The sequence below is a fragment of the Sesamum indicum genome, linkage group LG7 (genome assembly GCF_026168435.1).
Source record: "Sesamum indicum cultivar Baizhima isolate 11 linkage group LG7, ASM2616843v1, whole genome shotgun sequence".
NCBI classification, from domain to species: domain Eukaryota; kingdom Viridiplantae; phylum Streptophyta; class Magnoliopsida; order Lamiales; family Pedaliaceae; genus Sesamum; species Sesamum indicum.
Window position 1 is genome coordinate 13,041,180 of NC_142663.1, and position 27,177 is coordinate 13,068,356.

Consider the following 27,177-nt stretch of genomic DNA (forward strand, 5'->3'; position numbering starts at 1 on the left):
CAGACAAAATTGAGCTAATTACGTAATTGAAAGTGGTTCACGTCCCGTATATAAGTTCATATGTTTGAATTCCATCTATGTGTAAAAAAAATTTAATAGCTGATATTGATTGGCTATAAATATATATATCAAATTATTATTATTATTATTATCATTATCAGTTAAAATAATAATATAATTAGAATTGATTTAATAAAAAAATTAATTCAATAAATATTGGGAATGAAAAGAACAAACTTCTAATAATTAATATCTGAAAGGACATTATAAGAAGTACTTTTGCATAGAGAGGGCATGCCAACGAAAGCAATAGTTATCCATTTGAGCTGGACATACATCACAGCCCGTTGGGTCCACACTGGAACAGACAAATCAGATAGACCCACGTGTTGCCCATCGTTCCGATCTCGATAATAATTCAGTACCAGCCCAAATATCACCAGGTTCTGTGTGTCTCAGTCGCCACTGTTAGAACTGTTTGTTGTGTGAGAACTCTTTTGCCTTGCAACCTTCAAGGAAAGGGCTTCTCTCTTTGCTGCTCCTCCAACTCCATCTCGTGGTTTACTCTCTGCGCTTAGCAGCTCAAATGGTTGTCAGCCCATTTTTCTTCACGAAATTGCAGTTTCTTGGGCTCAGATGAAATGGGAGTGAAATGTAGTGGGATGGTCCTCTCTCCTCTGTGAAGTCAATTCTCAAGGCAAAAATTCATAGGTACCCTTTTCTTCCTTATGCCTAAAGACGTTGTCTTTTAACTGTTAGGTTCTTGTTGAAATGAGGAAATAAAAGGAATGGAGGATGAGGAAATAAAAGGAATGGAGGATGAGGAAATTGTGGGCCACTAGAGTTTCTTGATGTTCTTGCTTGCTGGTTTGAAAGAGGCAAAGGAACAGAGTATTTGAAAGCAATTAAGGTGGAGGAAATTCTGATCTTTTTGCTGTGGGAAAACATCTCACATGTTTATGACAGAAGAGACCACATGTATGTGAAGGGAAATTTCAACATTTGCCATTTCTTATAATCTAGCTGGAAAAGAATTTGAAAAGGGAAAAAAGGGGGGGAGAATCTTGGAGAGGGATCATGTGGGTGGAGGCAAATGTTGTTCAGTTTCTTGTTGAATAGCCATTCATGTTATACCTTTTAGGGGCAACTTTGGCTATGAACTTCTTTCATTGATTAAGGACTTAGGAATTCAGACATTCTTTTCTGAAAATACAACTAACTCACTGTGAAGAGCTGTAGGGAAGAGAAGTTGGTTAAGGCAGTTAAAAAACAGAGGCACTTAGTAAGGGAAGCAGATGTTCGATTACCTATTCTTTGTGGGGAGTTTAGGGAAAGTTCGAAATTATGAAAATGTAAGGTTTGTCTGTGCTCATTGATTAGAATGTACTAAGTCTGTATCAATTGTGTTGCATTAGTTTGTTATCTTGATTGATTTATCGAGAACTTTAGGTGATAGCCTTAAAATAAAAAGAAGCGGTAGTTCGCGCAAAAGAGGGTGATTTGGGGTTATGATTCATCTATTATACAGAGAAAGTTGAGGAAGATTAAGGACCCTTATGCACCAACAGTGGTGGGGAAAGTTAGGGACTCTAGTGCGCTAACAGTGAGGAGGATTAGGCGGTCCCTGATGAAGGAGAGGAACGAGAAGACATCATTTATGACAGTTTTTCATCTATTATTTGTTCAATAATCAACAGTTGATATTTGTTAGCCGTCTTCTTCAATCAATATTGACTTGTCACTACTCAGTTTTTCTTTCTAGTGCTTTACCCCCATCGTCATATGCTTCAGGTCTTCCTCGAAGTAGTATTGTTTGGATGTTTGAGCTCTTCAAATGAAATGTATAGGCTGTTAGTAATCCTATTGTACATTGCTTAAGTAACTATGTTGTTTTGTTTTGCTTCTATCCGTGATGATGGTTCTTTGGTTTAGCGTATGAAGAGTCTGCTTGAGCCCTGTTTGGAATGATAATGCATTGATAGAATACAGTTGTACTTTCCCTTGTTAGGACATAATAGTGGGAGCATGAAGCAGAGGAGTTGGAAAAGTTTATTATACCAGTTGGATTCCTGATTTCACATGGCTTCAGGAAGCAGACAACCTTACTCATATGAAGTCAAACAAACTGATTTAAGACTCTATAGTGGCCTATAGCAGTAAAATTTTTGTACTCTGTAGCATTAGATGACTCGGTATTTCTTTGCAGATTGTTATGACGAAGAATTTTGATATGCCCCTTGAACCATTGTTTCTGTTTTTCTGCTTTGATTATCTACTGGTCTTGAAGTTGCTATATGTAGTCGATTATTCTATTTCAGCTGAAGTTAACATTGCGCAGAGAAGTAAAGCTGGAGACTACGGGCATATTATTCCCAAAGGAAACAGCAAAACAGAGAAACTGGAAAGTTCAGTTCTTGATTTAGCTAGAAATTAACTATAATTTGTGATGATGGCAGTTCTTCCTAGCTTTAAGAGTAGCTGTGGTTCAAAGAGATATGCTAAATTGTTTAGCATTGTATATGGTGTCATATAAAGTGCAAGAAAATGCTAGTGTGAGCATGAATCCAATATAGAATTAAAGCATGTCTCTTGTACAGGGCACTTGGAACCGGTAGGAGGAGGCCTCGTCTTTAAGTATACAAGAATATAGCCATCGAATATTAGGTACATTAGTAAAAGCAGGATATCACAGAATTACAAAAATCAATATATAAACAATTGCTATTGTCCTCTGAGGACTGCTGTTATCAACATGCTAATTTCAAAACGATCTAGATGTTGTCCTACCACAGACCACCACGCAGAACATGTAAATAGGTTTTCTGTAGGGTTTGTTTCTGCACAAGAGGTGACTTCATTTGCTGCGATGTGTCTCATCTTATTTTTCCATAAGCAGCACTCTGATCTCTTTCACTTGAATATCAGCAATCATTTTCTTATATAGTTCATTCACAATAAGATAATTTGCCATAGCTTTCGACTTGAGAAACATCAAGGACAACCAGAGCATTGGTGCATTTGAACTGGAGATGGATGTCTCAAACCTCATATTGACAATTAAAATGAAGTAACTTGAAGTCCTAAGTCAATTAGCCAAATAAACTGCAAGTCCTGGCTTTCTCATTTATCTTCACTTTCATTTAGGTCATGGATTACACTCACAGGTCCCGTCCTTTTAGTTTTGGTTGAAAATCTTGCCGCGGATACACTCAGTAGCTTGTTGATGGACATCCCTTCGCCTAAAATCTTTCTCTTTTCTTCATACCTGTGTTTGATACGACCATCAAGCTTGTAACCAAGAAATGCAGGAAAAGACAACAGCTCTCCAACTTCACGACCCATTTCCTCAATCAAGTAATCCAGCTTCTCCTCTAACGACTCATGATTGTACTGTAATACCTGCGGATGTTTCTTGCTCATATCTAAAATGTCCTCGCAAGTCAGTCCGTAGTTCAAGAACACTCCAATAACCTCTTGTAAATTTTTACAGCTGCACCTGGTAACAGCTCCCATTGCCAGAGCCAATTCCTTCGTTCTGTTCTCATACCCAATCTTCACCAAGAAAACCAACTTATTTGCTAGATTCTCCTCAAATGACAGGCTCAGAAACAAGGGCGCTTTGATCAGAAACCTATATATGTCGTGCGAAGTCAATCCACATTGCTTGAGAAAATCGATTCTTGGATGCAATTTCCTCTTTCTGCTGGCACTGAACAAACTTGGGTAAACAAGGACAATCCTAAAAATCTCCTCATTGCTCAACCCAACATATGAATTCAAGAATTCAACATGATCTTTTAAATGGTCTACACTATAAGCCAAAACAAAGGGGAATTTACGCAAAACTGCGGCAGTGGCACTCTCATCACCCCCACCCAACTCCAAGAGAAAACCAATTCTTGGAATTAAGTGAGTCTCCAACTCATAATTGAGAATGGCAGGACGACGAAGGATCAAGTCCGCCCCACCAAAACGGTTCAAAAAAGCTAGCATTCTCTCAATTTCTTCCACAGATTTAAGACACAAGGCCTTGGTCAAATTAACAGTGTTGAGCACATGAACAAGCTTGTCCTTGGGAATTCCGAACTGAAGCAATAACCTTACTTTCCTCTCAAATCCCACCAGAAATTCAGGGTCTGTCCCATTCAACAGCCGCTCAATCTGGGTGGGCTCAATTTTCCCTTGCAACTCTAGATTACCGTCATTAACAAGAAAGCACAATAGTGCATCAATTTCTTGAGCTGTTAATACATCTGGTCGTTTAACAATTAATCTCGAAAGAGAAAGACCATTCACTCCAGCAGACTGCAGGACCTGAACTCTAGCACGAATAGATTCGAAAGGCGTAAATCTAAGAGCTGCATTTGTACTCAAAAGTGCTTCAGTATCCTTCTCGTTGAACCCCATTTCTTGAAGCAACGAGAACAACATTATACCTAAAACATAAGAATTAAAAGACCATTTCTTGAAATAAACGAAAATGGCGTCATACCTCAAACCTAACTGAAACCAGGAAAAGGAAGGACAATTTTTACTTCATTCCCAGATTGAGCAAGAGACATAATTTACGTCGGCGAGAGACTAAAAAGAATCAAAACTTTTATATTACTTTAATCCACATACCCGAGTCCGCAAACATGCTTGTGGAGTCATTCCCACTGATAGCGAGAGCGCCGCAGCGGCAGCTGAGGAGTAGGCGATTGCTCGCAGATCTTTGGCGGAGAGACAAACCAGAAAACTTAGTGAGTGGGAAATGGGTGAAAGTGAAAGCTGTGAAGTAAAGAGACGGCGATTGGAGTCGAGGATCGGTGGGCAGAGCGAAGGGATTCGCAGCCATTGATGAGGAGAGTTAAGAGTGATGGATAAGCTCAGCTACAGTCCTTGCGGCTTCTTTTGTACAAACGTTCGATTTTAAACAATTTCAGTGCAAAAATTTTGTTTGCTCGCACTCACAAGCTTAATAATATCATAATTTAAGTGCAGCTAAATATTATAACCACCTCCCCAAAAATTTGTGATGTTTGATAAAATTTAAAAGTTATATAATTCTTCTTGAATGAACACATAAAATTATTAATTTTGATTTTAATGTATTCTTTTTAAAAAAATATTAAAAAAAAAGCTTATCCACTTAATTCATAATTTTTTTAAGGTCGATAAAGACATTTTGGTCAATATACCAAAAAAAAATAAAAAATTAACAGAAACTAACAAATCGAGTTACTTATTAGACGGACGTTGAATTTAAAACGATATTAGTAATTTTACAAACATGGAGTATTCATAATAATCAAACTATAGAGGAACTCATTTTAATATACTCTAAATATTATTTCAAATAAATTGATATTCATTGTCTTTTCTTTATTTTTAATGTTTATATTTTGATTCTTATTTTTGAAAAAAGGAGCTTCCATTACCAATGCTATTATTTTTATTTCTATTTTTTTCCTCCACATAAAAGTCTTGGGTACCTAAACAGAAAATTTAATTAGATATTTTATTACTCCAAAAGAAAGTGTAAATACAAAATAGTATATAAAGAAAAATACTAGCTTATAATTGATATTTGATTACAGTAGGGTAAGGTGAAATAGATGTTGTGATGCATTATACAATGTATACTTGTATGAGGTATAAATAAAAATCATGCTTCTAAATCATTACCACATGGAAGACATGTCGTTGGACCTATACTAAATATGTAAGATGTTAGGCTTAGGACTAAAGATCTAAATAGAGATTATGTCCTACACTTAGCCCACTTTTACTTTGGATAATAAGATGACTGAGTTACAAGTAAAATTGTTGATTAACTTATAAAAAGTTTACTTTATACTTATTTTGGTGGTGAAACTGAATACTTGAAATTTAATAGATCCTCTGTTTTCCTTTTGAGAAATAACCCAACGGAACGAATTTTTTACATAAAAGAAATCCCCCCTTCCCTTTTTACAGTTATTACAAATGCGGATTATGTATTTATTAGTGTATGTATTTATTTAGCTTGAATTATTTTGCCCATTTTTTACTAATTTTTAAGTGTTTTAGAATTGTATTATGATTATAAAATACTATTTATTTTAATTCACTCATAACTAAATAAATTATATATATACTCATATATATATATATATAAATATATATAAAAAATACATAATTTGACCATAAACAGTACTTTTTATCTCCCACTAATCAACATCATCAAATATACCATATTTATTTTATATTATTTCCAAAAATAAATCTAAACATACACATTATCTCTAATACATATTTATTTATCTTTATTCTCTATCTCCGCAGTAAACACCAAAACAAGTTAAAATGACACCAAAAATTGTAAGATTTTTTATCACCATAAGTGGCCCCAGGCTAATTCTAATATCGGGAAGATGGGCGGGTTTGATATCACAACCCAATTCTCGACAGTTCCGGGCCTGAAGCAGTAATAACGGGCCGCCCATTTGGAAGTACACAAAAAATTAGGCCTAATAACTTGTGATATCATGGCTAATACCCTGAAGTAAAGGTGGTTTTATATGTACATAATGCATAGAGGGACAGTTTTCTCAGCAGTGCTGCCCAGTAATCTAGTCCCACCAACATAAACTGCAGCAATTAAATAAAATGCAAAACTCTGCAAGGAAAAATTCCATGAAACCATGGATCGATTTCTCACATAAGTAATTAATCATTTCAGGCTCAATAAAACAGACGGCGGTCTGCATATAAACCGTGATGTCTATCACCAAGAATTGCATAGTTACAATTTGTCTTATATGCACAAAGCAATAGGCATCAGATTTTAATATGCCTAAAACCAGTGGACAACCACTGCAAAGGAGGCATGACGGCGATATAGCAAATTGGACACAGCAGAAAAAAATTGCTTAATCAGCTAAGCGTTATAGGTATCATCACCCAGAAGAGTCAATAATGATCTTCACAGGACAATATCACCTCGACAAAGAAGATATATAGTTGTTTGCAGCTTAGAAGACATCTTGTTCCACTGTGGAACCTCCAAATGGGATCCTCCTCAAGTTTTCTTTTGTTTTGATTTCAGACCATTTTTCCTACCAGTATGAATGCTCTTAATAAGAATAACAGATGAGCTTCCATTTCCTGACTTCCTGGAGACACAAGAAATGCAGCCGTTATGGAAAATATATGTGCAAATACCAAAGAAAATTGTGTGATAGAAAGAAAAAAGATAATGAGAAGTGCATATTTCTTACAAGTCTTCTTGCTTCTTTTCAAGAGTCCCACCAACTTTGCTTGAACCCTTGCCAAGAACTTCTGATTTATTGATCTGATGATATACCTGTGGAACATATAATAAGCCAGGGTAAAGATCAAATCATAAAAACATAGGTCAGGTCAACAGACACATGCCCCAGTATGGAGCATACACTATCATTCTCATTCACACCATAATGCACTAATCTGAATAGAACCATATCTGAATGGGATCTGTCGATGGATCAGAAACGTAAAACCTAAAAGGTGAATTCTCAAGAATTGTGGCATAAAGCAATTGAACCTAAAAAACATATAAACACACAATAACAAAAATAGTGCAAACCACAAAAAATTCCATCATGCAATGCACAACTGACTCATTAATTTCCATGACAAGCACGACAAGAAAGGACTACATCAACACATCCCACTATAATAGAGTCAGCCTACATCAGACTAGCAACATAAGTGATCAAAGAGGCACTATCATCAGTACTTGCTACATTGCACAGCAAGATCTGTTTTCAAAGTGATTCACATTATTAGCAGTTAACCTTTGCTTGAATGGTAATGGGCAAATTGAAAATCAGCATTCAACATTGCAAGATAGATGAGCATCTTGTTATAAGCCCTAGGTGACCATGATATCCAAAATATATTTCAAAGAGCCTGCAACTTAGTCTTCAAAATGTTCTGGCTTCATGAATGTACAAAACCAAATTTTGAAATAAAGGAGACATACTGACAAGATCAGGAAGAATCAGAACACTAGAAGGACAACTGATTAAAGACCCTATAGAAATGCATGTCACTGAAGCTTGCACAATGTTTAAAACATGTTAACAAGGAAAACTATGTGCAGTGGTCACAAGCTTATCTTATTTATATGACATAGAACTAATCAACAAGCAAGCACAGAACCTACACGGACCAAAAGGTAATGGCACGTGAAGTAGATAATCCAGCCGCCATAGTCCTATTTCAGTAAGAGATTATATATTACCAGTATAAAAATCATTAAGCCTCATTATTACAAGATATCCTCTCTTCCTAACAAGCTATCATAGACCACATAATGCAAAATCTGTTCATGCACCTGAAAAGACATTCTCGTGTGGACACACATCAATAGACATAGCTCATAACACATAATCAGCATTAGTTGCTTAACCTTACTTCAACTAAGAGCAACCAAACAACATTACAACAATATCATTGTAAACATACGTGAAACAATGCATTATTTGGCAAACACAACCCAATGTAAACATAACACCACACTGTAATCAACAATTATACCAAAGTGTCCTAGACTTACTTCATTCAGCGGCAACTCACAGCCCTCTGTGCTCCCTTCCTTCTTATCAACCTTCAACTTCTTTCCCCCATGTTGATCCTCCTCCACGCTCCTACTCACTTTTCTCTTCTTTTTACTCCTCATAATCACACTCTTCCCTTTCTTATCCCTCACTTTCCACACATTTTTCTTCCTGTACAACAGCTTCTCGAATTTCCACGACTCATAGCTCGTGTCAATAACCATTACCTCTGTCCGTGAAAACCCAGTCAAATTCCCATCCCTCTCAACACCCTCCCCATCATTTTCCCATTTATCCAGCTCTCTCACTCCCTCCACTCCACTATTGCTATCGCCACTCCTCAACAGCGTCGGCTTCTCCGCAGCTGCATTGTTGATCTCACGACTCCCATTATTCGAAAATACACAGATTCTGGGGTTTATCTGTTTGCGAGCAGACGTTTTGAGTTTTGTGGAATTCCCGCATTTATCTCCAAAATTGAATAGCTCGTTGAGAACATCGCTCATTATATTGAAGAACTGTTTATCCTCATCCCGAGTCGAACAGCAAATTGGGTCAGAATTTGCTACGGACCCCGGCCTCTCAGCAATCGGAGAACTAGGGTTTTGGAGGAACATTTCGAGATCGGTGACGCCGTTCTCTGGAAAGCCCTTGGCTGTTCGCAGCCGGTCCAGCCAGCTCGAGCGGGACTTCCCGGTGGATACTGAGCAAATCATTGCAGCAATGCTTACATACAGCCCTTTTTGTGTATAAATTACACGGAGAATCTGATAATTGCGTTTGAGTTTGAATAGAATTGTCAAAGCTTTTAGCCAAATGCACGAAACCAACAAATTAGTGTAGTATGGTTTTTTTGACTTATTTGACTATTGTTTAAAATTGATTATTAGGCCAAATTTACTTTGCCAATTGATTGGTACGTAATAACGAGTCGAGTCCGGAATAGAATGGCCATTCTCATTTGGATCATTACCATCCACCTGCTTCCCTTGATACTCATCCACCTGCTTCCCTTAATATTTAACTCAAATATACATTCTTTAATGATTTTTTATTACTTTTCAACTATTTTCTTACTCATTTCACTAATTTAAATATCAAAGGATAATATTAGAAACTCAGGAATAATTATATCGTCATTTTTTTAGATTTACTGCAATTATATATAAAGTTCGTATAATTTGAAAATTTTCGTTCAATATCCTGAATGTTTATGTTGTAAATTTGTTAAAGTTTACAAAAAAATGTTGCTATTAACAAAAAAAAAAGAATGAAAATTCATATTTAACTTCGGCTAACTTATTGTAGGTCAAATAAATCTTTTACAACCAAACTACCCTTATATGAGGAGGTATATCTTCATCCTTATAATGCTAATTTGTTTGGAAAAAAAATTATTGTCGACAATAAGTCAGTAATAAGTTAATTGTGAGTAAATATTATTTAAGCTCTTTGCTAGTACCAGGATCTCAACAAATTCGGTGAATTTGATTAACGAATTGATCTATTTGTCAAACAGGAACAAACGTCGGGATACCAGATGTAATTCTTTGAACTATAAAAAATATACGTTTAATAATACCAAACCTCATGACAGGGCAGCGTAATTATTCCTAAAACTTATCCAATATAATGCTACCAACTTTTTTTAAATACATATACGCAAAAATCAATTATGGAATGAGATTGAGGATCTAGACCTAAAGTTATGGAACTATATTGGAGAGCAACGATCATATCTACTCAGTGCCGTTGCTTTTATTTTTCTGCCTCCTTGTAGACTTGAATTCAGTTAGGCATGCCTATTGTAGAACGACGCCGTCATCAAGAGTTGACAAGAGTTAACCTATGCTATATTTAACATTCAAGCATTTAATACCTCAATTATTTGGCTACTCTTTTTTTTTTTAAAAAAAAAAGAAAGATATAATAGATTATTTATTATATTATTAATACGTTTAAATTTGATTGTTGATCCAATAATTAATAATTCAAATTAACGAATATTTTCAAATAAGCCAAAGAAATAAGAAATATACCATAGAAATGGAGATGCAGTCACATTCATGCAACTCGAACTCACGCATCAACTTTATCAATCAAGTAAGACCTCATTTAGATTTACATTTGTGGGACTGGTTTGAAAAAATAATATCTATATAAAAAGAATTTAAATTCCATCAATATTTATTATAATTAAAATTCAGATAAAATAATTTGAAATTATTGAAATTTAAAATTCAGTCGAACAAAGTCTCAATTATTTATTTTTAAGAATTTGAAATTTTTATCGATTCAAATGCAATTTTATTAATGTTTTATTCTCAAATTTTATGATTTAGTCTAGAATACGTTTGAATTAATCAATTAAAAATCTGCTCGTAGTTTTATTTTAAGAAAAAAATATGTGGTTTATATATGCTGTAAAATAAAAATAATTTAAAATATAGTTGAAAATTTTAATTTTTACCATTGTTTCTTAAAATGTTTTTGAACTAATTTTATTGGAGAAGAAAAACAGGATTTTCAAACACAAAAGTAGAACGTGTGATATTTAGGGGTGGTCATTTTGACTAACCAAAATTTTTTCGAATCGAAATGAATATTTCCATTAGTTCGAATTTCTATCGAATTAATCAAATATTAAAAAAAAATATATAGTGTAGTAATATTAGTTTGTTAGTTATAAAGTATTGTTAATTAATATTATATAAATTAAGCATGTATTAATTATAAAAGTAGTATTTTATATTATAAATACAGATATTTAGATATTTAATATTTTTATATTATTTTTTATTATAAGTATGTATATGTTTCTAATGTAATATATATATTTTTAAAGTTCATTATTCGATTGGATTTAATTGGCACAAAAAAAAAATTAAACTGAATTTATTCATAAAAACTAAATTTTTTATTTCAAAGTTTATCGAAAATTGCACACTCCGAATTGTTTGTATAAAATTGTATAGAAAGTTTTTATACGAATTGAGTTTGGTCAAACTAAATCAATCATGGAATAAGTGATCATATTTATAATTTATTCTATAAAATTGATTACTTTTTAAATTATATATTAATTACATGATAAATATATTATATTTATATAATTAAATTAAATTAAAACGAAATATCGAATGAGATTCGAATTAAAATTTTTTGAAATTGTAGTCGTGCTACACTAAAACCCGAGTTTGCCTATTTCCAATACATGTACAGAAAATATAGGAGGCGAAACTCCGGATTCGCACATTGAACAAATCCAAACAGTCCAGCAGTCAACTCAATAAGGCAACAGCTGGCGCCCTCTCGCCGTCATCAATCCAAAGCCACTGGTTATTCTTGTGCTGCAGAAGCGTTGGATTTGGCGGTGCAATTCGGATAAACTTTTTCCTTTCTTGTTTCTATCTTTAGTTCTTGGCTAAATCCTTTTCGACGAGAAACACGTTATTGGGTGACGACGACTCCAACAAAGATTGAGATAGAATCAAGCTTCCCCCGCGAGCTAGATAAGCGGAATTTTAACATTTCATGTTTCCTTCCTTCCTTCCTTCTCGTGAGATACTCTGTACATACCCTTTTGATATCTATCTGTGTTTGATTTCTTGGATACCCTCTTTTTTCAATCTTTTTTTTTTCCTTGTTTTTCGTTTTCCCCCTTTTGTTCTGCTGTTGTGTGATTATTGTTTGTGAGGTTGAGTAGTTATGGCTTTGGTTGAGGCGTTCTTGGAGATTCTGAAGAGGCCCACAATTTGGGGGATGATAATAGGGATGATACAGTTTCTGGGACCTGTTTGGATTGCTTTTCTGGTGGGTATAATGGTGGGATGGGTTTGGAAACCTAGGTGGGCTAGCTTAGGGAATTGTAAATTTGAATTTTCAGCACCTTCTTCACCTGCTGCTGTGATTCCTTCTCCCGTTCAAGGATTTGGTTCGACCCAGAGCTTGGATTCTTGCAAGGCCAAGGTTGCAAATTTTGGTTCTTATGCGTCGGATAATGGAATGGGGAAGGAACAAATTGCTTCGCAGGCAGTTGATGACCCCGTTTGCAGGTGAATTTTCAGCTTGATATACATATATATATTGTTGTGTAATCCAGATATTTAATTGTAACATTGTTAATGTGTTTATGTTATATTCGTTTGGTTGTGCGTGCAATTGTGGTTGTATATCTGCGCTGAGTGTCATAAACTTGTAGCTTCATCATGTAATTCTTGTATTCCATTAAAGCCTCCAAAATACTTGCATGGTTAAACTTTTGGGGCCGTATTAATTAAAGAAGAATCTATCTAGCTTCGTCTATTGCTGCCAGATCAATATTTTGCCTCATGTATTTCCAGATTATGGACATGGCAGTAGTTGAACTTGGCACCTGGCGCACAGACTAATAAATGAGCATTAGTGAGATAAGAGAATTACTTTTAGTTCTATATTTATTGGGCACAACTTTCTCATGACTGTATATTGCTCGTATAGTTCATCAGAATTAGGAAAGGAAGACAGTGTGCTTATTACATACGAGGATTTAGAACATCTATGCCATCTGGTTGAGAGGAAAGATGCAGGCCCCCCATGGAAGCATGTGATGGATCGTTCAACCCAAAATATGAGATACCAGGCATGGCAGAGAGAACCTGAGGTACTAAATAGAATGTTTGAGGATCCATCTTCTTGGAGCAATTTGTTCTTCCTTATCTGTAAAGAATGACGGTGTATCTTCTACAATGTTGTCTGTGCAATTTGTATATGCTTAATGGTTTTCCTGGTGATTTTTCAGACTGGTCCTCCTCAGTATTGCAGCAGAACTGTTTATGAGGATGCAACTCCTGAATTATTAAGGGACTTTTTCTGGGATGATGAATTCCGACTGAGGTGGGATGATATGCTTGTACATGCTTCAATTTTGGAAGAATGCCCCACAACAGGAACGATGATGGTTCATTGGATACGGAAGGTTAGGAAATGAGATCAGTTATGATACGGATCCTGTATGTCATCTTGTCGTCACAATTCCAAGTATGGATATCTGACAGTTCTGTGCAGTTCCCATTTTTCTGTAGTGACAGGGAATACATTATAGGCCGTCGAATATGGGAGTCAGGAAGATCGTATTACTGTGTCACTAAGGTAAAGCCAGACAGACATGTTATTTGGTTCGTCTTCTCTTATTTCTAGATTCATTTTCAAATACTTATGCAGGGAAGTGTTTAACGATTGTCTAAAAAGCCGAATGAGTTCTGTGCATGTCCAAATGAGATGCATAGCAAAATCAAATTCACTTTCTAAAGATTCTAACAGTTCCAAGTTTCTGCAAATACAAATCGTGTGTTTGGGACGATTGTCCCTCAATGATGTTGGAAACAACAGAAGTTAAGATTGCATACTGGCCGTAGTAAGACCTGCATGGAACAATTAGTTTTCTTTATCGTACTTTATCAAGAATTCAAAATGATGGACAATCACATAAGAGTGTTAATATTGGGACACAAAGAGCGAATTTTCCAATTTTAGGGAGTTCATTTTGCTGGTAATAAATCTGTCTCCCCTAACACCTTAAGTTTAGTAATTTTGAGATTCTTGACAACTCCTTTTCTTTTTTCTTCTGTACAAAATAGCCACGCAAAATGATGCAGTGATGACGGCGAGGGCGTAAGGAGGGTGTTATAATTAACAAAAAGTATTATATGCAACAGCTCCGACACTTGCACAATCAGGGTGACAATGTTTGCCATCTGGCTGAAAGGAGTAATAATTAATTAAAGAAAAATCTCTCGCTGCTATGGAACCGATCACAAAATTCTGCGCTCTTACTATTTTATCATATCCTTGTGCTTAGTTTGATGATATGAAGTTTGACAGCCGTTTTGTCTCTGAAACAGGGGGTTCCCTGTCTTTCTGTTCCGAGGAGGGACAAACCGAGACGGGTTGATCTTTACTACTCGAGTTGGTACATCCAAGCAGGTAAAAAATTAATTTTCCTACTTCGTCGAAATATTTGATTTTCCAATAGACACATAGCAATTGGCACATATACAAGTAGATCATTTTCATCTCTTAAACTTTCTGGAGCCATGAAAAATTTTATGGTCCTTCAAATATTAAAGAAATGAGGTATGTCCCTAGGAACGTACTTCTAAATTTCTAGTCTCTCTCTGTAAAAATGGAGCTTACTTATCATGAAAAACCTTCTTTTTGATTGAGACAGTGGAGTCAAGAAAAGGAAATGGGCAGTTGTCTGCTTGTGAGGTGATACTCTTCCACCATGAAGACATGGGCATCCCATGGGAAATTGCAAAATTTGGGGTGCGTCAGGGTATGTGGGGAGCGGTGAAAAATATCGAGCGTGGTTTCCGTGCTTACCAAAAGCATAGATTATCTGGAGCACCCATCTCCCGTCATGCATTTATGGCTCAAGTTAACACAAAACTTGACCCGGACTACATGAAGATTTTGGAAGGTGAAGGAGATTCATCAGAAACACAATCACAAGACTTGGCTGATGAGAAACCAAAGCGTGTGAACATACCCAAGCTCCTAATAATTGGTGGGGCTGTTGCCGTTGCCTGTAGTCTCGACCGAGGACTCTTGACTAAGACACTCATATTCGGTGTCGCAAGAAGGTTTGGAAACATTGGTAGGAGAGCATGTCCGGCGGCAAACTGACAATATTTATTTACAATTTTCATTTCTTCTTTTCTTGGTTGACCAATTAGTTTAGAATTTTCACACGCTTCCTAAGGAGCTGATGTTTCTTTCGCTGCTGAGGAGCAATACACAGTGGCAAAACAATGTTATAGAAGAGTTGTAAGTTTACAGATACATTATATACTTGATCCTACATGTACAACTCTTTTGTCTATACAAGTTTGAGTTCTCTATAAGTAGTTTTCGGCCCCCGGTGATCTGTTCTCTCTGTTGAATGGAACCGCTCATGGCATAAGCCGTGATGGCTGGCTGAAAACTGCTGAGAGGCGGCCGGGTAAGTATTTATGGTTCTACTTGTGGAGTCGAAGATGTTATGTTATAAATCGTAATTCACAATTTACCCGCATATGATATATGAAATCATTTGACAGTTCCGCTGGGGGAAAATAATTTTAATTTACCTTCCTCAGTTTCTTAAAATGTGCAGATTAGTATCTTAACTGACCATTGTTTTCTGTGATTTTGCTTAAACTTTTTAGCTATGAAAATTTACTTTTATGCTCTCAACTATGAACCATTATATTGAAGAGGTATTAAATTCAATAAAACTAGTTTAAGGTCTATGCTCTTTTTTTTACTTAAATCCACAGTAAATCAATTGGTTACACTAATTTGAATTAAATTGATGGTTTTATATATTGCTTAAAAAAGTAAATTTATTGAAACTATAAAAATAAGTTTGTACAATATGCATACATATATTTAGGTATACAATATATACATGAATTACAGTAATGAATTATCCCATAAAATTAAGGAAAATTTTAGTCCAGTTCAGATTGGTTGAGCTAAATCAATCACACAGCTAATATATTGCATTTGTCAAGCAATTAATTATTTTTTTTGAATTGTATATTAATTACATTCTAAGTAATATTTATGATATGAATGGTATAAATTTGATTGAACTAGATTCAAATTATTATTTCCCTGAAATTAATGGGTGGGCGTAAGCATCCACCGACTTGGAAGGGGGAGAGGGATGGGAAGGGTGAGGCAGCAATGCTGATGAGAGATTTAAATAAAATTTTATATGAATTATAAATTATTATTAATGGACTATAAACCGTCGATTATGCAAAACATCGGAGGGGCGTTTGCAATTTACACGTGCAATAAAGGCGCTTTCCTCGTCGGTGAGTTATGTGACTGCCTTTCGATACAATTCATGGTGAGGTTTTAAGACCGAACTTTTTTTAATAGTACAAAAACTTCAGGTGACAAGTATAATTAGGGATAATTACTCACTCCTCTGATATATGGAATAAGTACACATAAGTTTTTATATTTTGAAAAATTATTTTTGGCAGCGATAAAGTTTGTTTAAGTTTAACAAATAAATTTTTTTGTAAGTCAAAGTCCACTAAATTTGCTGATATTAATAAAAAAATTTGAAAAAAATTGATATTTACTCTCCATTAATTTATTACTGACTTATTGCAGGTCAAATAATTTTTTTCATCTAAATTATCTCTATAACAGTGAAGGTATACCTCTTTTCATGCATTAACGTATAAAGACGTATGAGGACAATTTGATCTAAAAATACTTATTTGACATGCAATAAATCAGTAATAAGTCAATTGAAGTAAATAGATTTTTTTCTTATTCTTTTGTTAATATCAATAAATTTGATAAATTTTGACTAATAGAAGAACTTATTTATTAAACGTAAACAAATCCTCGAGGTGCTAAATGTAATTTTACAAATCACAAAGGGTTTAGGTGTAATTACACCAAATATCAAGAAAAAAGGGAGTATAATATCCCTATAATTTATACTAACATAAAAAGAAAGTTATTTTTCACTTATAATTTACTTTTGTGATAGTGTAATAATTTTGAAATATAAACGATATTCTTAAATATTTGTATCAATATAATTACTTATGTAAAATGATCAACATATTATTTTAATTGTAAATATCCTATTATGTTTATCTTTCCACTTTCATTCATGGCAATCATTTGCTCCATTTATAATCATATATTGATTTTTAATTCTAAAGTTCATGAGATTTAACGTAATTATAAATACCTCCTCATTTTTTGTAAGATTGCAAATAGTCCCCCTAATTTTAGCATTCGTTTCACAACGAGCTCGTCTGTTATCCTCCATTAAATTTTCATCCAATTTTTATATGAACCACCCAAAATGTCATTTTGGATTATGGATTATGGATTATAATTTTATATATTATTTAGAAACTTTTAAAATATTTTTTATGGACTATTTACTTTATCCATCCTAAGTTCTTTTTTTTTTTAAATATTATAACAATTTTTTTTAAAAAAAAGGGTAAATTAGTCATTTGTAATCCACCCTTTTAGAGACAATATAATTATTTTTTATGTGAGAATTGTATTTATAATTTTTTAAATAATAATAGATATTAGTACGTAAAATATGGCAAATATCAAGAAAAGTAAGTGTAAATTAGGTATTTACATACACATATTCCTTCAAGTATTTGAAGAACTCTAACACACCAAATAAGGGTATAAAAAAGGACCCTTCCAACACAAGAACAAAATTTGACCTCTCATTCATCTTCTTCTCAAAATGAGAAAAAGGAAAGGGCGAAATAGCACTATGAATTAACACCTCTTCTCGTCTCTTACAATGGTTTCAAAGCAGTACAGACCATCAAACTCTGGAGCCAGCTTTGGCTGATCCTTCACATTGTTCTTCACCTCTCGCCCACCTGCCTGCATTTCATGATGATCAGCGGCAGAACAAACACAAGCTTAGGTACTGCAAACAAGAGGAGAAGAACAAATATGAGGATTCTACCAGGTTTCTTGGGAGGTTTCTGGCAAACAAATAGAGCCCCACAGCAGCAGCAGCTGGTGCTGTAATGTAAACACTACTCACAGCCATTTTTCCTCACCTCCCAACACTTTTTTCTTTGTGTTTTCTTTGTATGTCTTGATCTCAATTATGACTGATTTGCATGTTTTTATAGAGAGAAAAAGAGAGATATACGTACTCTGTTTGAATTGATGCATGAGATGAGAGAGATCCAAGGAAAGAATGATCTCTGATGATCACGACAAGAAGGAATAAAGGCAAAACACGATTTAAGGACTTGATTTGAGGGTTAAAGCGTGGTTTCAATTGAGGACCTGAGAAAGCAAAGGCGTTTAGGCCATTGATTTGTGAGGGAATATTATAATTTAATGGCCAAATCTGTTCTATTGCGACAACCCTTTTCTTCTTTTCAGTTGGATGTTTGTGAAGGAATTTGAAAAGGTGGCTATTTTGGGGGTGAGTTTAGCGACTATTGTTGTGTTAGCTTTTACGTCGTTAGTGCCTAAAACAGCGCTTTTTGTGTTTATAAATTGTGGGCATGCATCCACGTGGTTATTAATTTATTATCAAGATATTATTGATTACAAAATATAGATCAAGGGATATAGATGTGATTATCCTTTGATTATAATAAAACGCCACTTTTCATTCACAACTAGCGATTTTGTGAAATCACAAAACCAAATTTTAAAATATCAATTATACCATTAAATTTTTGTACCAATACAATTACTTATTTATTTCAGATTGTCCACATCATCTATTAATATTAACCATTAATGTACCATCGTGTCTATCCCTCACTTTCATTCATATTAATCACTTGATCTGTTTTTAATTGTATATATTAACTTTCGGGATAAACTTTATTATAGTCCTTGGCAAATGTGTTCACCTTCAAAATAGTCCTCGTCTTTTCAATTCACTTCAAATTTGTCCCTCTAATAGGTGATTTTTTCATATTACCCTTATAATTTTTTTTTCCTTTTTATAAAAAAAATCATTTTGATCCCTCACTTTTTTATTTTCAATTGCAATTTGGTCCCTTGTAAATAAATTTAAAATCTTAATTGGAAGTAGTTGAAAAATTATATGAATAATAACTTGATTAATGACATAAAAACATAATGTTAGTGAATATTTTTGTATCTTTTTTATTTAATTTTTTTCTTCCAACTTATTTATTCAACTGCTCTTTCATTTGAAAAGTTCAAAAAGTTTACTAATTAAATTCACACAATTATGTTAATATGTTATTAACCAAGTTATTATTTTAATGACTGTCCAATTGTAATTTTTTTCAATTAAAAAGGTTATATTTTTCTAAATTTATGAAAATAAAAAGGTGAGGGACTAAAATAATTTTTATTGTAAAAAAAATGAATATGTTGTTTTAAGAGTAATATCGAAAAATCACCTACTAGAAGGATTGATTTGAATTGAGTTTAGAGAAGTAGTAATTTTAAAATTAAAATCAAATATCGAAGACTAAAATAAATTTAATTTATCTAATTATTATTTTTAAAATTTGTATCATATCTATCTAATTATATACGAGGAACTGTTACAAGGCACGGTCATTGCTTATCTAAAATGGGTAAGAAAAAGCGTGCTGAAGATAAGAAGCTTTCTTAGTTTTCAATTAGTATTATGTGCATTAAAGAAGTGCAGGAATAAGGAAAAGCGCATTTGTTGTGTTTCGTTAAGAAGCAAAGATATTATTCTTCCTACGGTTTTTATAAGTATAATTCTCTCTTATCTTCAATCTGCACACGTTTTGTATCAATTCATTCGGAAGTTGTTGGTTTTTTTTAAAATTTGATATAATTAGAGAAGCATATATAATGTTGGTTCTATGCAGAGATGTGAATGTAATTATGCAACTCTAGGAATTGGTAAATTCAAAACCAGAAGATGAAGAAAACCAAAGCAGAAGGAATTTACTGATAAGAAAATAAAGACAAAGAAACTAATTGGGAAGAGAGAATGATCCCCTTTTCTAGGGTTTCAGTATATATGTACCTACCTAGCAATCGTGTATTACGTATGTACCTGGAAGAAGAAGAAGAAGAGCAAATTGCTATGCATCATAAGGGATAATAGTCTCAAAACAGTTGATCCCATCGAGCTCCGGCGCAAGTCTCAGCATACGGTGAACTTCCTGCTTCTTCGCCGACGTCGACGTGCCGCTGGCCTTCTTCACATCATCACCCGTATCGGCCTGCTTATTAGAAGGAGATGGCGGCGGCGGATCAGAAAAGGCGGAGAATTTCCGGCGGATAGCCTCGGTGACGGCGGCGTAGAATGGGGTAGGAATCGGCATCGACATGGCTGTGGTGAATCCAATGGAGAACAGTAGCAGAAACCAAAAGGAGCTATTGAAAGCAAGAGGAGGGGAGGAAATTGGGTGAACGTTGGAGAGATGTGGGGTTAGGGAGAAGTATATATAGAAGGGAGGAGTAGGGTAGTGATTGAATTAGGAAAAGAGAAGTGTGATGGATATAGGATTCTTAAGCAGTTGGCAGGTTGGGAAGAAGCATCACCATCACCATCACCATCACCATGAACATGCACTCCCCCTCTTTCTGTTTCCATCTTTAATTCATTTCCTTCTCTTTTCTTATTAATGTGATTTAAAATTCACACTTTATGACCCGTTTATGCAGAGTGTTTTAAATTCCATGTCCAAAATTTTCTTCCATTGCCCTCAAAATCGGATCTATGGTTCAACCGGATAAATTATTAGATTATTGGATCATTAGTTCGATTAGTCGAATTGAATTGAAAAAAACGATTGACCCAGAATATGTTGTGTATATATATACACATTTATAGGATATCAATACATGTATCAATAAATATAATTTATAAAAATAATACAATTTCTAAATAAATACAATCTGTAACAATTTAACAATAGAAACCAAATTAAATCAAAATTCAAATTAAGTGAAGTTGAAGCACTTAAGAGTTAAAGGCTCAAAATGGATGGACTCAGTTCTTTAATCAGAATCAAAACTTGTATAGTACTTATCTTATCAGTTTTTAATCGATATGTCATGGGGTATCACAATCAACCTTTCATCAAACTGCGACATTCTTGTTGCAGCATGACATAATCATGACCAGTCCATGGGCACCAAAATTATAGAGGTGGCCCCTACAGATTTAAGAAGTGGTTCTCGTGCATCTAAAACTTTGTCCTGTACAGCACTTAGGGCTCATTCGGTTCAATAAGAGGAAAGGAAAAATGAAAAGGTAAGGGGTACATCTTTCTCTTTATAAGGATAGTTTTATTATAAAATATTTGTTTGACCTCCAATAAGTCAGTACTAAATTACCGGGTAAATGTGAATTTTCATTCAATTGTTTGCTAACATAAACAAATTTCGTGAATATTGACTAATTAATAGATCCACTTGTTGGACGAAAATAACAAAAATACTTGATATAATTTTTCAAATTATAAAAGATTTACGTGCAACTTTACCAAATTTTTAAAAAAAATATGGTATAATGATCTCCAAAAAAAAAAGTTAGGAGGAGTTGAATAGGATTTAAACAGGTGAATTAGGTAGAAGAAAGTAATGTACAAGTTGGTCCGAGGGAGTAAACTCCGGCAACCCGGAAGCGTACTAGCTTTCAATCTAGAATCATATCCCAATGTTTGATTATTTAACATTACTGTTTACTCAAATTTCTGACACATTCAGACTTAGAAGGCTTTCAGCCACGCCTATTTAAAAGTTGAAGTACCTTATAAATTCATACATGTTATTAAATATTTTTAAAATTTAAAATTATTATGTTTTGATAAAATAAAATTACAAAGCTTGTACAATATAGTGATATGATTCAATTGAAAAAGTTTGTTAAAATTATAAAAATTAATTACGAACTCCTCATTTTGTTGAACTAACCGTTGTGTCACGTCGTTTCTATGTGCATATGATAAATAATATTTTTATATTTTTTATATATTATAATAGATAAGAAAAAACTATATATATCAACGCATCACATTTTAAAAAGAAAAGAACGAAATCAAGAAATAAAGAAAAGAACCAACTTAGGTGTATTCTCGGCATAACAAAAATATTAGTATAACGGTATTATAAAATCGTAGTTTGTGAGTACAAAAGGCTTTTTGTTTTTATAATAGTATAGATAATTATATTCACACCCAAACCACTCATTTTGTGCGTAATTACAAAACCACTTGTGATAATAAAAAAGTAGAGACAGTTTGTGTAACTGAAAGTCTATGTGTAATTTTTCAAAAGATAAGAATAATTTGTATAAATAATATCATATTTTTATAGGTGCATGTGTGATTTTCTAAAAGGTGGAAGTAATTTATGTAAATAAATCATAGATCACGGATATAAAATTAATTATCCCTTTTCTTTTTTTGAAAAAAAAAATTATGGAATCCTAACATCTTATAAACTCCCGTCTAAAAAATTGTCGGGCACTTTACAATATTTTATAAGTTTTCAATCGTCTTATGCAATGTTTTGAGGAGACACACTCTTAGCCAAATATCCTAAAGACTGTTGAACATATCGTACGAAAGCTGAACTCAAATTCAAACTACGAAAATTGATGAACTCCAAAGAATGTCTTATAGATACAAATATTTTCACTAAGCAGAAAATTACGACCAAAAAAAGGAAAAAGGGCCAAACAAACGAACCAATCAAGAAATAATTACTTAATGACAAGAAAAAGAAGAAGAAAATTAAGTGGGAGAAAGAATAATCCCATTGCTCTGTTCCATTATATACCAACGAAACGTATATTACATAGATTGATCACTTAAAACAGAAAAACAAGGAAAAAAGTAATTGCTACGAGTCATAAGGGAGAATAGTCTCAAAACAGTGGATCCCGTCGAGCTCCGGCGCAAACCTCAGCCCTCGAAACCTCCGGCGATCGTCCTGCATCTTCGCCGCCGACGGGCCGCCTACTTCCTTGACCTTCTTCATATCATTAGTCGTCTGCGCTTCCTTATTTGGAGGAGATGGGGGACGAGAAAGGGCGGCGACTTTGCGGCGAATAGCATCGGCGAAAAGGGCGTCGAATGGGGTAAGAATCGGCATCAACATGGCGGGCTGAATTGGAGAAACAGAAGGATTGATTGAAAGGAATTCTGTGAATGTGGAGAGAAGTAGTGGTGGGAAGAAGTATATATATAGATAGAGAGGAAGAGAGTGTTTGAGAAGGAAGGAGTGTATGTAAAAGGGAAGTGTGATTGGAGTAGGAAAGGAGTAGTATAAGTATAATGCATACAGGATTCCGAAGTTTGGGGGGATGGGGAGCAGCAGCATGCACTCCAGTCTCCACTCCCGCTTTCCGTGTTTAACTTCCTTCTCTCTTTTTTTATGAGATAATTATATTCTTTTTTTTTAAATTTGATATAAGTATATATATACTCTTTATAATTTAAAAAAAAATTATATCTCGTTGCCTCAAGTTTAAGTACTTATGTTAGTCAACACCTTCATAATGCGATTCGTGTGTGTTGTTTCAACTTTTTTTTTAATCATCACTTTTGAAATCAAATCTCATATGACTGTTTTGATAAAATTAGAATTTACATCTTATTATCCTACTGCAATTACTTTTTATCTAACCATCCATTATGTTCATTAAATAATCTTTGGCTCAAGAAGTATTCATATAATTATGATGTAATTGTGAATACAAACACCTTAAACACATTTTTTCTTATTCAATCATTCCAGAATCAATTTATTTAATGTACAGTAATATAACTAACTACTAAACAAGAATATAAAATACTTTAAATTCAATGGCAAAGGTTATCTTAAATCATCATCATCACATGAGTTCCAACATAAAATACGTTTATGTGGACCGATTATTGATGAAAACACCAAATAAACTACATGGCAGACACAATGCAGGTTATACTACTAATAACATGGGATGATCCGTCATACTTCATGATGTTTCCATGTTCAATCTATATAAAAGGACCATCCATCTCATGATGATCGCTTGGTCATGGCAATAGTTACAATGAGGCCTTATTTAAACGTCATAAGCTTCTTATGTACATCAAGTAGGTGTGCTACAGTTAAACATTTCCCATGCCCTAGCAGCAGCAGACTCTGAAATTGTTCTCGCCATCACCTTGCTCTTAACAGGTTCCTGCCCCAACCCAGCCGAATGAGAGATCTCAATTCAGGACCACAGGCCATATAGATTGTTTCGTTTTAACTATTATGCTTTTTCGAGGGTTTAAGAAAAATAAGGAACTAGTCTAGCTAGTCACTGGATTTTGATATCAGCCTCAGCAGTATGTTGATTGTTACCAATAATAAGCAATCACAAGAAATGTTTCACTGATCCATAAGCAGGAAAGATATGAGAAATGCGATGTGGAAGCAATAATAATTCCATTTCATCAACATGAATTATAGAGTTGGACTTGGGCCTTTCTGTACTTTGAGCATACAAGCACAGCTTTGCTTAAAAACAGAAATCAAACACCCTGGAGCCTCAAACAAAGCCTGCTTCCATAGCCCAGCAGCTATGATTCATTAACACGATTACGAACATCACAAGTCAATGCAAGTCATGGTAGTTCGTGATGTAGACATATATCAGGTTATAGATTCATAAGAAAAAACAGAGACTGGCCTAGTAAAAGACCGCGGCGAAGCAACTTGTCTCTAATGCATGCTCACTCATCCAAATGACAAGATAGGTAATCACAAGGACACAGAACTTCATATATCAGATAAAATCAGTCTACTTATCACACATTCCAAACATTAAACTCAACTGCATGATTAGAATCCTTCAAAATACTCAGAATTTGAATCATTGGAACTGTCATAAGAGGCTAACTTTAATTTCTTCTAAGAATAAAACATAAACACTAAAGATAATGATCTAATTATAGTTCAAAAATTAGGATGACACTCCAAGTATGCAAATATAGAACAACAAAACAATACTTAAAATAACTCCTCTTAATCGAACAAGCTGAAGCCCATGTCGTCATCACTCTCCTCCTTTGGCTCCTCCTGAAAAGGTTAAACACACACATTATCAATTCACTTTACCAACCTATGTAGGTCCAAGAACATAGTTAGACGACTGTTAAGTATTCAGCTGAACACCTTTTCGACCCAGATTTGAGCAAGGAAAATACAATTGTGCAAAGTGCTTCTTATTAATTATATCCATAACGGCATTTCTTATTTCATTAATACAACAAGAACATTATACAACTCGCATTATTTTGTTAAGAACAAAATACATTTTCATTCATCCTCGAATTCAATACCAAATAAAAGTCAGTCTTCCAATAAAGCAGACTAGAAATTGATTTCCAGCAATTAGGTTTGCCGCACTATTTCTCTTGTTACCAAATGAAAATCATAATTTACCGTCAAAATTCAAGGTCCAATCATAAACAAAATAGCATATATAAAATGAAAACAAATAAACAGTGAGCACTACTAATACCTTCTTCTCCTCCGCAGCGGGGGCAGCTGGAGCAGCGGCACCAGCAGCAGCACCGCCGGCAGGAGCAGCAACGGCGACGGCAGCGCCACCTCCAGCGCCGACGTTCAAGATAAGATCCTCAATGTTCTTCTTCTCGCAAAGCTTAGCAAAAAGACTCGGCCAGTATGATTCCACCGTCACATTCGCAGCCTTAACCAGCGTCGCAATTTTCTCCGCCTAACAAACAGAACAATCCAAATCATGTAAACCAACGCGAGCCCGCAAAAACAAACATGTGAAGTTAAAGAGTAAGGAGAGTTACAGTGATGGGGATGCCATCGTCGAAAAGAATCAAGGCAGCGTAGGTGCAAGCGAGCTCTCCAAAAGACATTTTCCCCTTTTTCGTTCAGAGATCGGAAATGAAGTGGAAGTGAGGGTTCGTGTGGTGGTGGAGTAGCTGCCGCTGCGTCTTAATCTAGTAGGGTTAGGGTTACAGTTTTGCTGGAATATATAAGAGTAAATCTGCGCCCACCTCCACCAAAATTCTATTATTTCACATTCCACCCCTGTTATTTTCAATTATTTCAAGAAAACACCCTATATGATGCTATTTGTCAAAACTTTCCATCACTTTTTATTTCTTAAAAGAGAAAGACTAAAATATAACCTTCCCTTTTTCTTTCTTTTCTTTTTTTAAGTGAAAGTTGTAAATAATTATTATTTTAGTAAATTTTATCTACACTTAACAACTATTAATAATTATAACAATTATATAATAATCATCTATATCAAATAATTATATATATTCAACAACTGCTATTAAAATAAAAAATAACATCTCATACCTTAATATTATTAAACCCATAATGTTATAAGTTATACTCTTCACCTTTTCCCAATGTCACACTCAATATAGGCAATGAATTATATATATATATATATGAATTAAATTGAAAATGATTTTTCAACTGAATTTTATTTTCAAAATTACAAATTTTAGGAAAATAACTCAGTCCAGGTTTTGAGATTATGCATCCATCTCAATTATACTTACAAAGGTTTGTATGTACGTTTTTTAATTTAATTTTTCATCAGATCACTATTAGAATTAGTTATTATTTTTATAAGATGGTAAAATAGGATTTGATTTATTCAATTTTTTTTTTTGGTGGGCGGGGGTGTTTAAACATAAGTTAGGAATAACCTATGATGAAAATCAGTAATTACAGATGTCGATATTGCTAAAACTTGATTTCCCTTCTCTTTCTTACTTCGGTTTGAATTTGGCTAACGCTTTTCTTCCCCAGATTTCAAAGGAACTAGCGGCTGGCCGTTGCCGTGAGCATGTACTCTTTTTCTTTAAATTTGACTTTGATTTCTCATTTCCTTTTTTGATAATACTAGTTGTTACTGCATGCTTATAAATTTTTCTTAATGTTAATTGTTGCGGCGAGTAAATAGAAAATATATAAAAAGAAATATGGTGTGATATAAACAGAAAAAAAATTGCAAAAATATACAAGAAAGAAGTTCATAAAACACGCTATTGAGAGGAAAAGATAAAATAAATTTTTAATCGTTGATTTACTAAAAATATGAAATATTATGAGA

At 34.1% G+C, this 27,177-nt stretch overlaps 4 protein-coding genes and 2 long non-coding RNA genes across 6 annotated transcripts; 2 read left to right on the top strand and 4 right to left on the bottom strand.

The window, feature by feature from the left end:
- Positions 1-224: 224 nt before the first annotated feature.
- On the top strand, positions 225-2,295 carry LOC110012330 (uncharacterized). The gene is made up of 2 exons (XR_002287459.2): positions 225-711; positions 2,009-2,295. It is a non-coding gene; the product is annotated as an uncharacterized LOC110012330 (long non-coding RNA).
- A 240-nt stretch (positions 2,296-2,535) lies between these two features.
- Positions 2,536-4,935, bottom strand: PTAC15 (plastid transcriptionally active 15). Its single transcript, XM_011086268.3, has 2 exons — positions 4,624-4,935; positions 2,536-4,436 (listed from the first exon to the last, which is right to left on the bottom strand). Exons 1-2 carry the CDS (start codon positions 4,835-4,837, stop codon positions 3,121-3,123), a joined length of 1,530 nt encoding a protein of 509 aa, XP_011084570.1. The 5' UTR covers positions 4,838-4,935; the 3' UTR covers positions 2,536-3,120.
- A 1,706-nt stretch (positions 4,936-6,641) lies between these two features.
- Positions 6,642-9,405, bottom strand: LOC105166784 (uncharacterized). Its single transcript, XM_011086267.3, has 3 exons — positions 8,564-9,405; positions 7,242-7,327; positions 6,642-7,136 (listed from the first exon to the last, which is right to left on the bottom strand). The coding sequence occupies exons 1-3, from the start codon at positions 9,278-9,280 to the stop codon at positions 7,043-7,045; spliced, it is 897 nt and encodes a 298-aa protein (XP_011084569.1). The 5' UTR covers positions 9,281-9,405; the 3' UTR covers positions 6,642-7,042.
- Positions 9,406-11,823: 2,418 nt separating this feature from the next.
- Positions 11,824-15,448, top strand: LOC105166783 (uncharacterized). Its single transcript, XM_011086266.3, has 6 exons — positions 11,824-12,619; positions 13,044-13,206; positions 13,345-13,521; positions 13,611-13,694; positions 14,447-14,528; positions 14,773-15,448. Exons 1-6 carry the CDS (start codon positions 12,273-12,275, stop codon positions 15,228-15,230), a joined length of 1,311 nt encoding a protein of 436 aa, XP_011084568.1. The 5' UTR covers positions 11,824-12,272; the 3' UTR covers positions 15,231-15,448.
- A 2,239-nt stretch (positions 15,449-17,687) lies between these two features.
- LOC110012336 (uncharacterized) lies at positions 17,688-19,212 on the bottom strand. Its single transcript, XR_002287471.2, has 2 exons — positions 18,067-19,212; positions 17,688-17,981 (listed from the first exon to the last, which is right to left on the bottom strand). It is a non-coding gene; the product is annotated as an uncharacterized LOC110012336 (long non-coding RNA).
- A 5,675-nt stretch (positions 19,213-24,887) lies between these two features.
- On the bottom strand, positions 24,888-26,057 carry LOC105166781 (large ribosomal subunit protein P1). The gene is made up of 3 exons (XM_011086264.3): positions 25,889-26,057; positions 25,588-25,803; positions 24,888-25,142 (listed from the first exon to the last, which is right to left on the bottom strand). Exons 1-3 carry the CDS (start codon positions 25,955-25,957, stop codon positions 25,089-25,091), a joined length of 339 nt encoding a protein of 112 aa, XP_011084566.1. The 5' UTR covers positions 25,958-26,057; the 3' UTR covers positions 24,888-25,088.
- Between the last annotated feature and the right edge of the window lie 1,120 nt (positions 26,058-27,177).

Excerpts from the sequence above, each read along its gene's own strand:
- LOC105166784 (XM_011086267.3), bottom strand. The coding sequence starts at position 9,280 with ATGATTTGCTCAGTATCCACCGGGAAGTCCCGCTCGAGCTGGCTGGAC. Across the intron at positions 7,328-8,563 it reads GTGAGTTGCCGCTGAATGAA|GTATATCATCAGATCAATAA; the intron begins GTAAGTCTAGGA and ends TATGTTCCACAG. Across the intron at positions 7,137-7,241 it reads GAAAAGAAGCAAGAAGACTT|GAAGTCAGGAAATGGAAGCT; the intron begins GTAAGAAATATG and ends TTGTGTCTCCAG.
- PTAC15 (XM_011086268.3), bottom strand. The coding sequence starts at position 4,837 with ATGGCTGCGAATCCCTTCGCTCTGCCCACCGATCCTCGACTCCAATCG. Across the intron at positions 4,437-4,623 it reads AAGCATGTTTGCGGACTCGG|GTATAATGTTGTTCTCGTTG; the intron begins GTATGTGGATTA and ends CTTATGTTTTAG.
- LOC105166783 (XM_011086266.3), top strand. The coding sequence starts at position 12,273 with ATGGCTTTGGTTGAGGCGTTCTTGGAGATTCTGAAGAGGCCCACAATT. Across the intron at positions 12,620-13,043 it reads GTTGATGACCCCGTTTGCAG|TTCATCAGAATTAGGAAAGG; the intron begins GTGAATTTTCAG and ends TTGCTCGTATAG. Across the intron at positions 14,529-14,772 it reads GAGTTGGTACATCCAAGCAG|TGGAGTCAAGAAAAGGAAAT; the intron begins GTAAAAAATTAA and ends TGATTGAGACAG.
- LOC105166781 (XM_011086264.3), bottom strand. The coding sequence starts at position 25,957 with ATGTCTTTTGGAGAGCTCGCTTGCACCTACGCTGCCTTGATTCTTTTC. Across the intron at positions 25,804-25,888 it reads ACGATGGCATCCCCATCACT|GCGGAGAAAATTGCGACGCT; the intron begins GTAACTCTCCTT and ends TCTGTTTGTTAG. Across the intron at positions 25,143-25,587 it reads CCGCTGCGGAGGAGAAGAAG|GAGGAGCCAAAGGAGGAGAG; the intron begins GTATTAGTAGTG and ends TAACCTTTTCAG.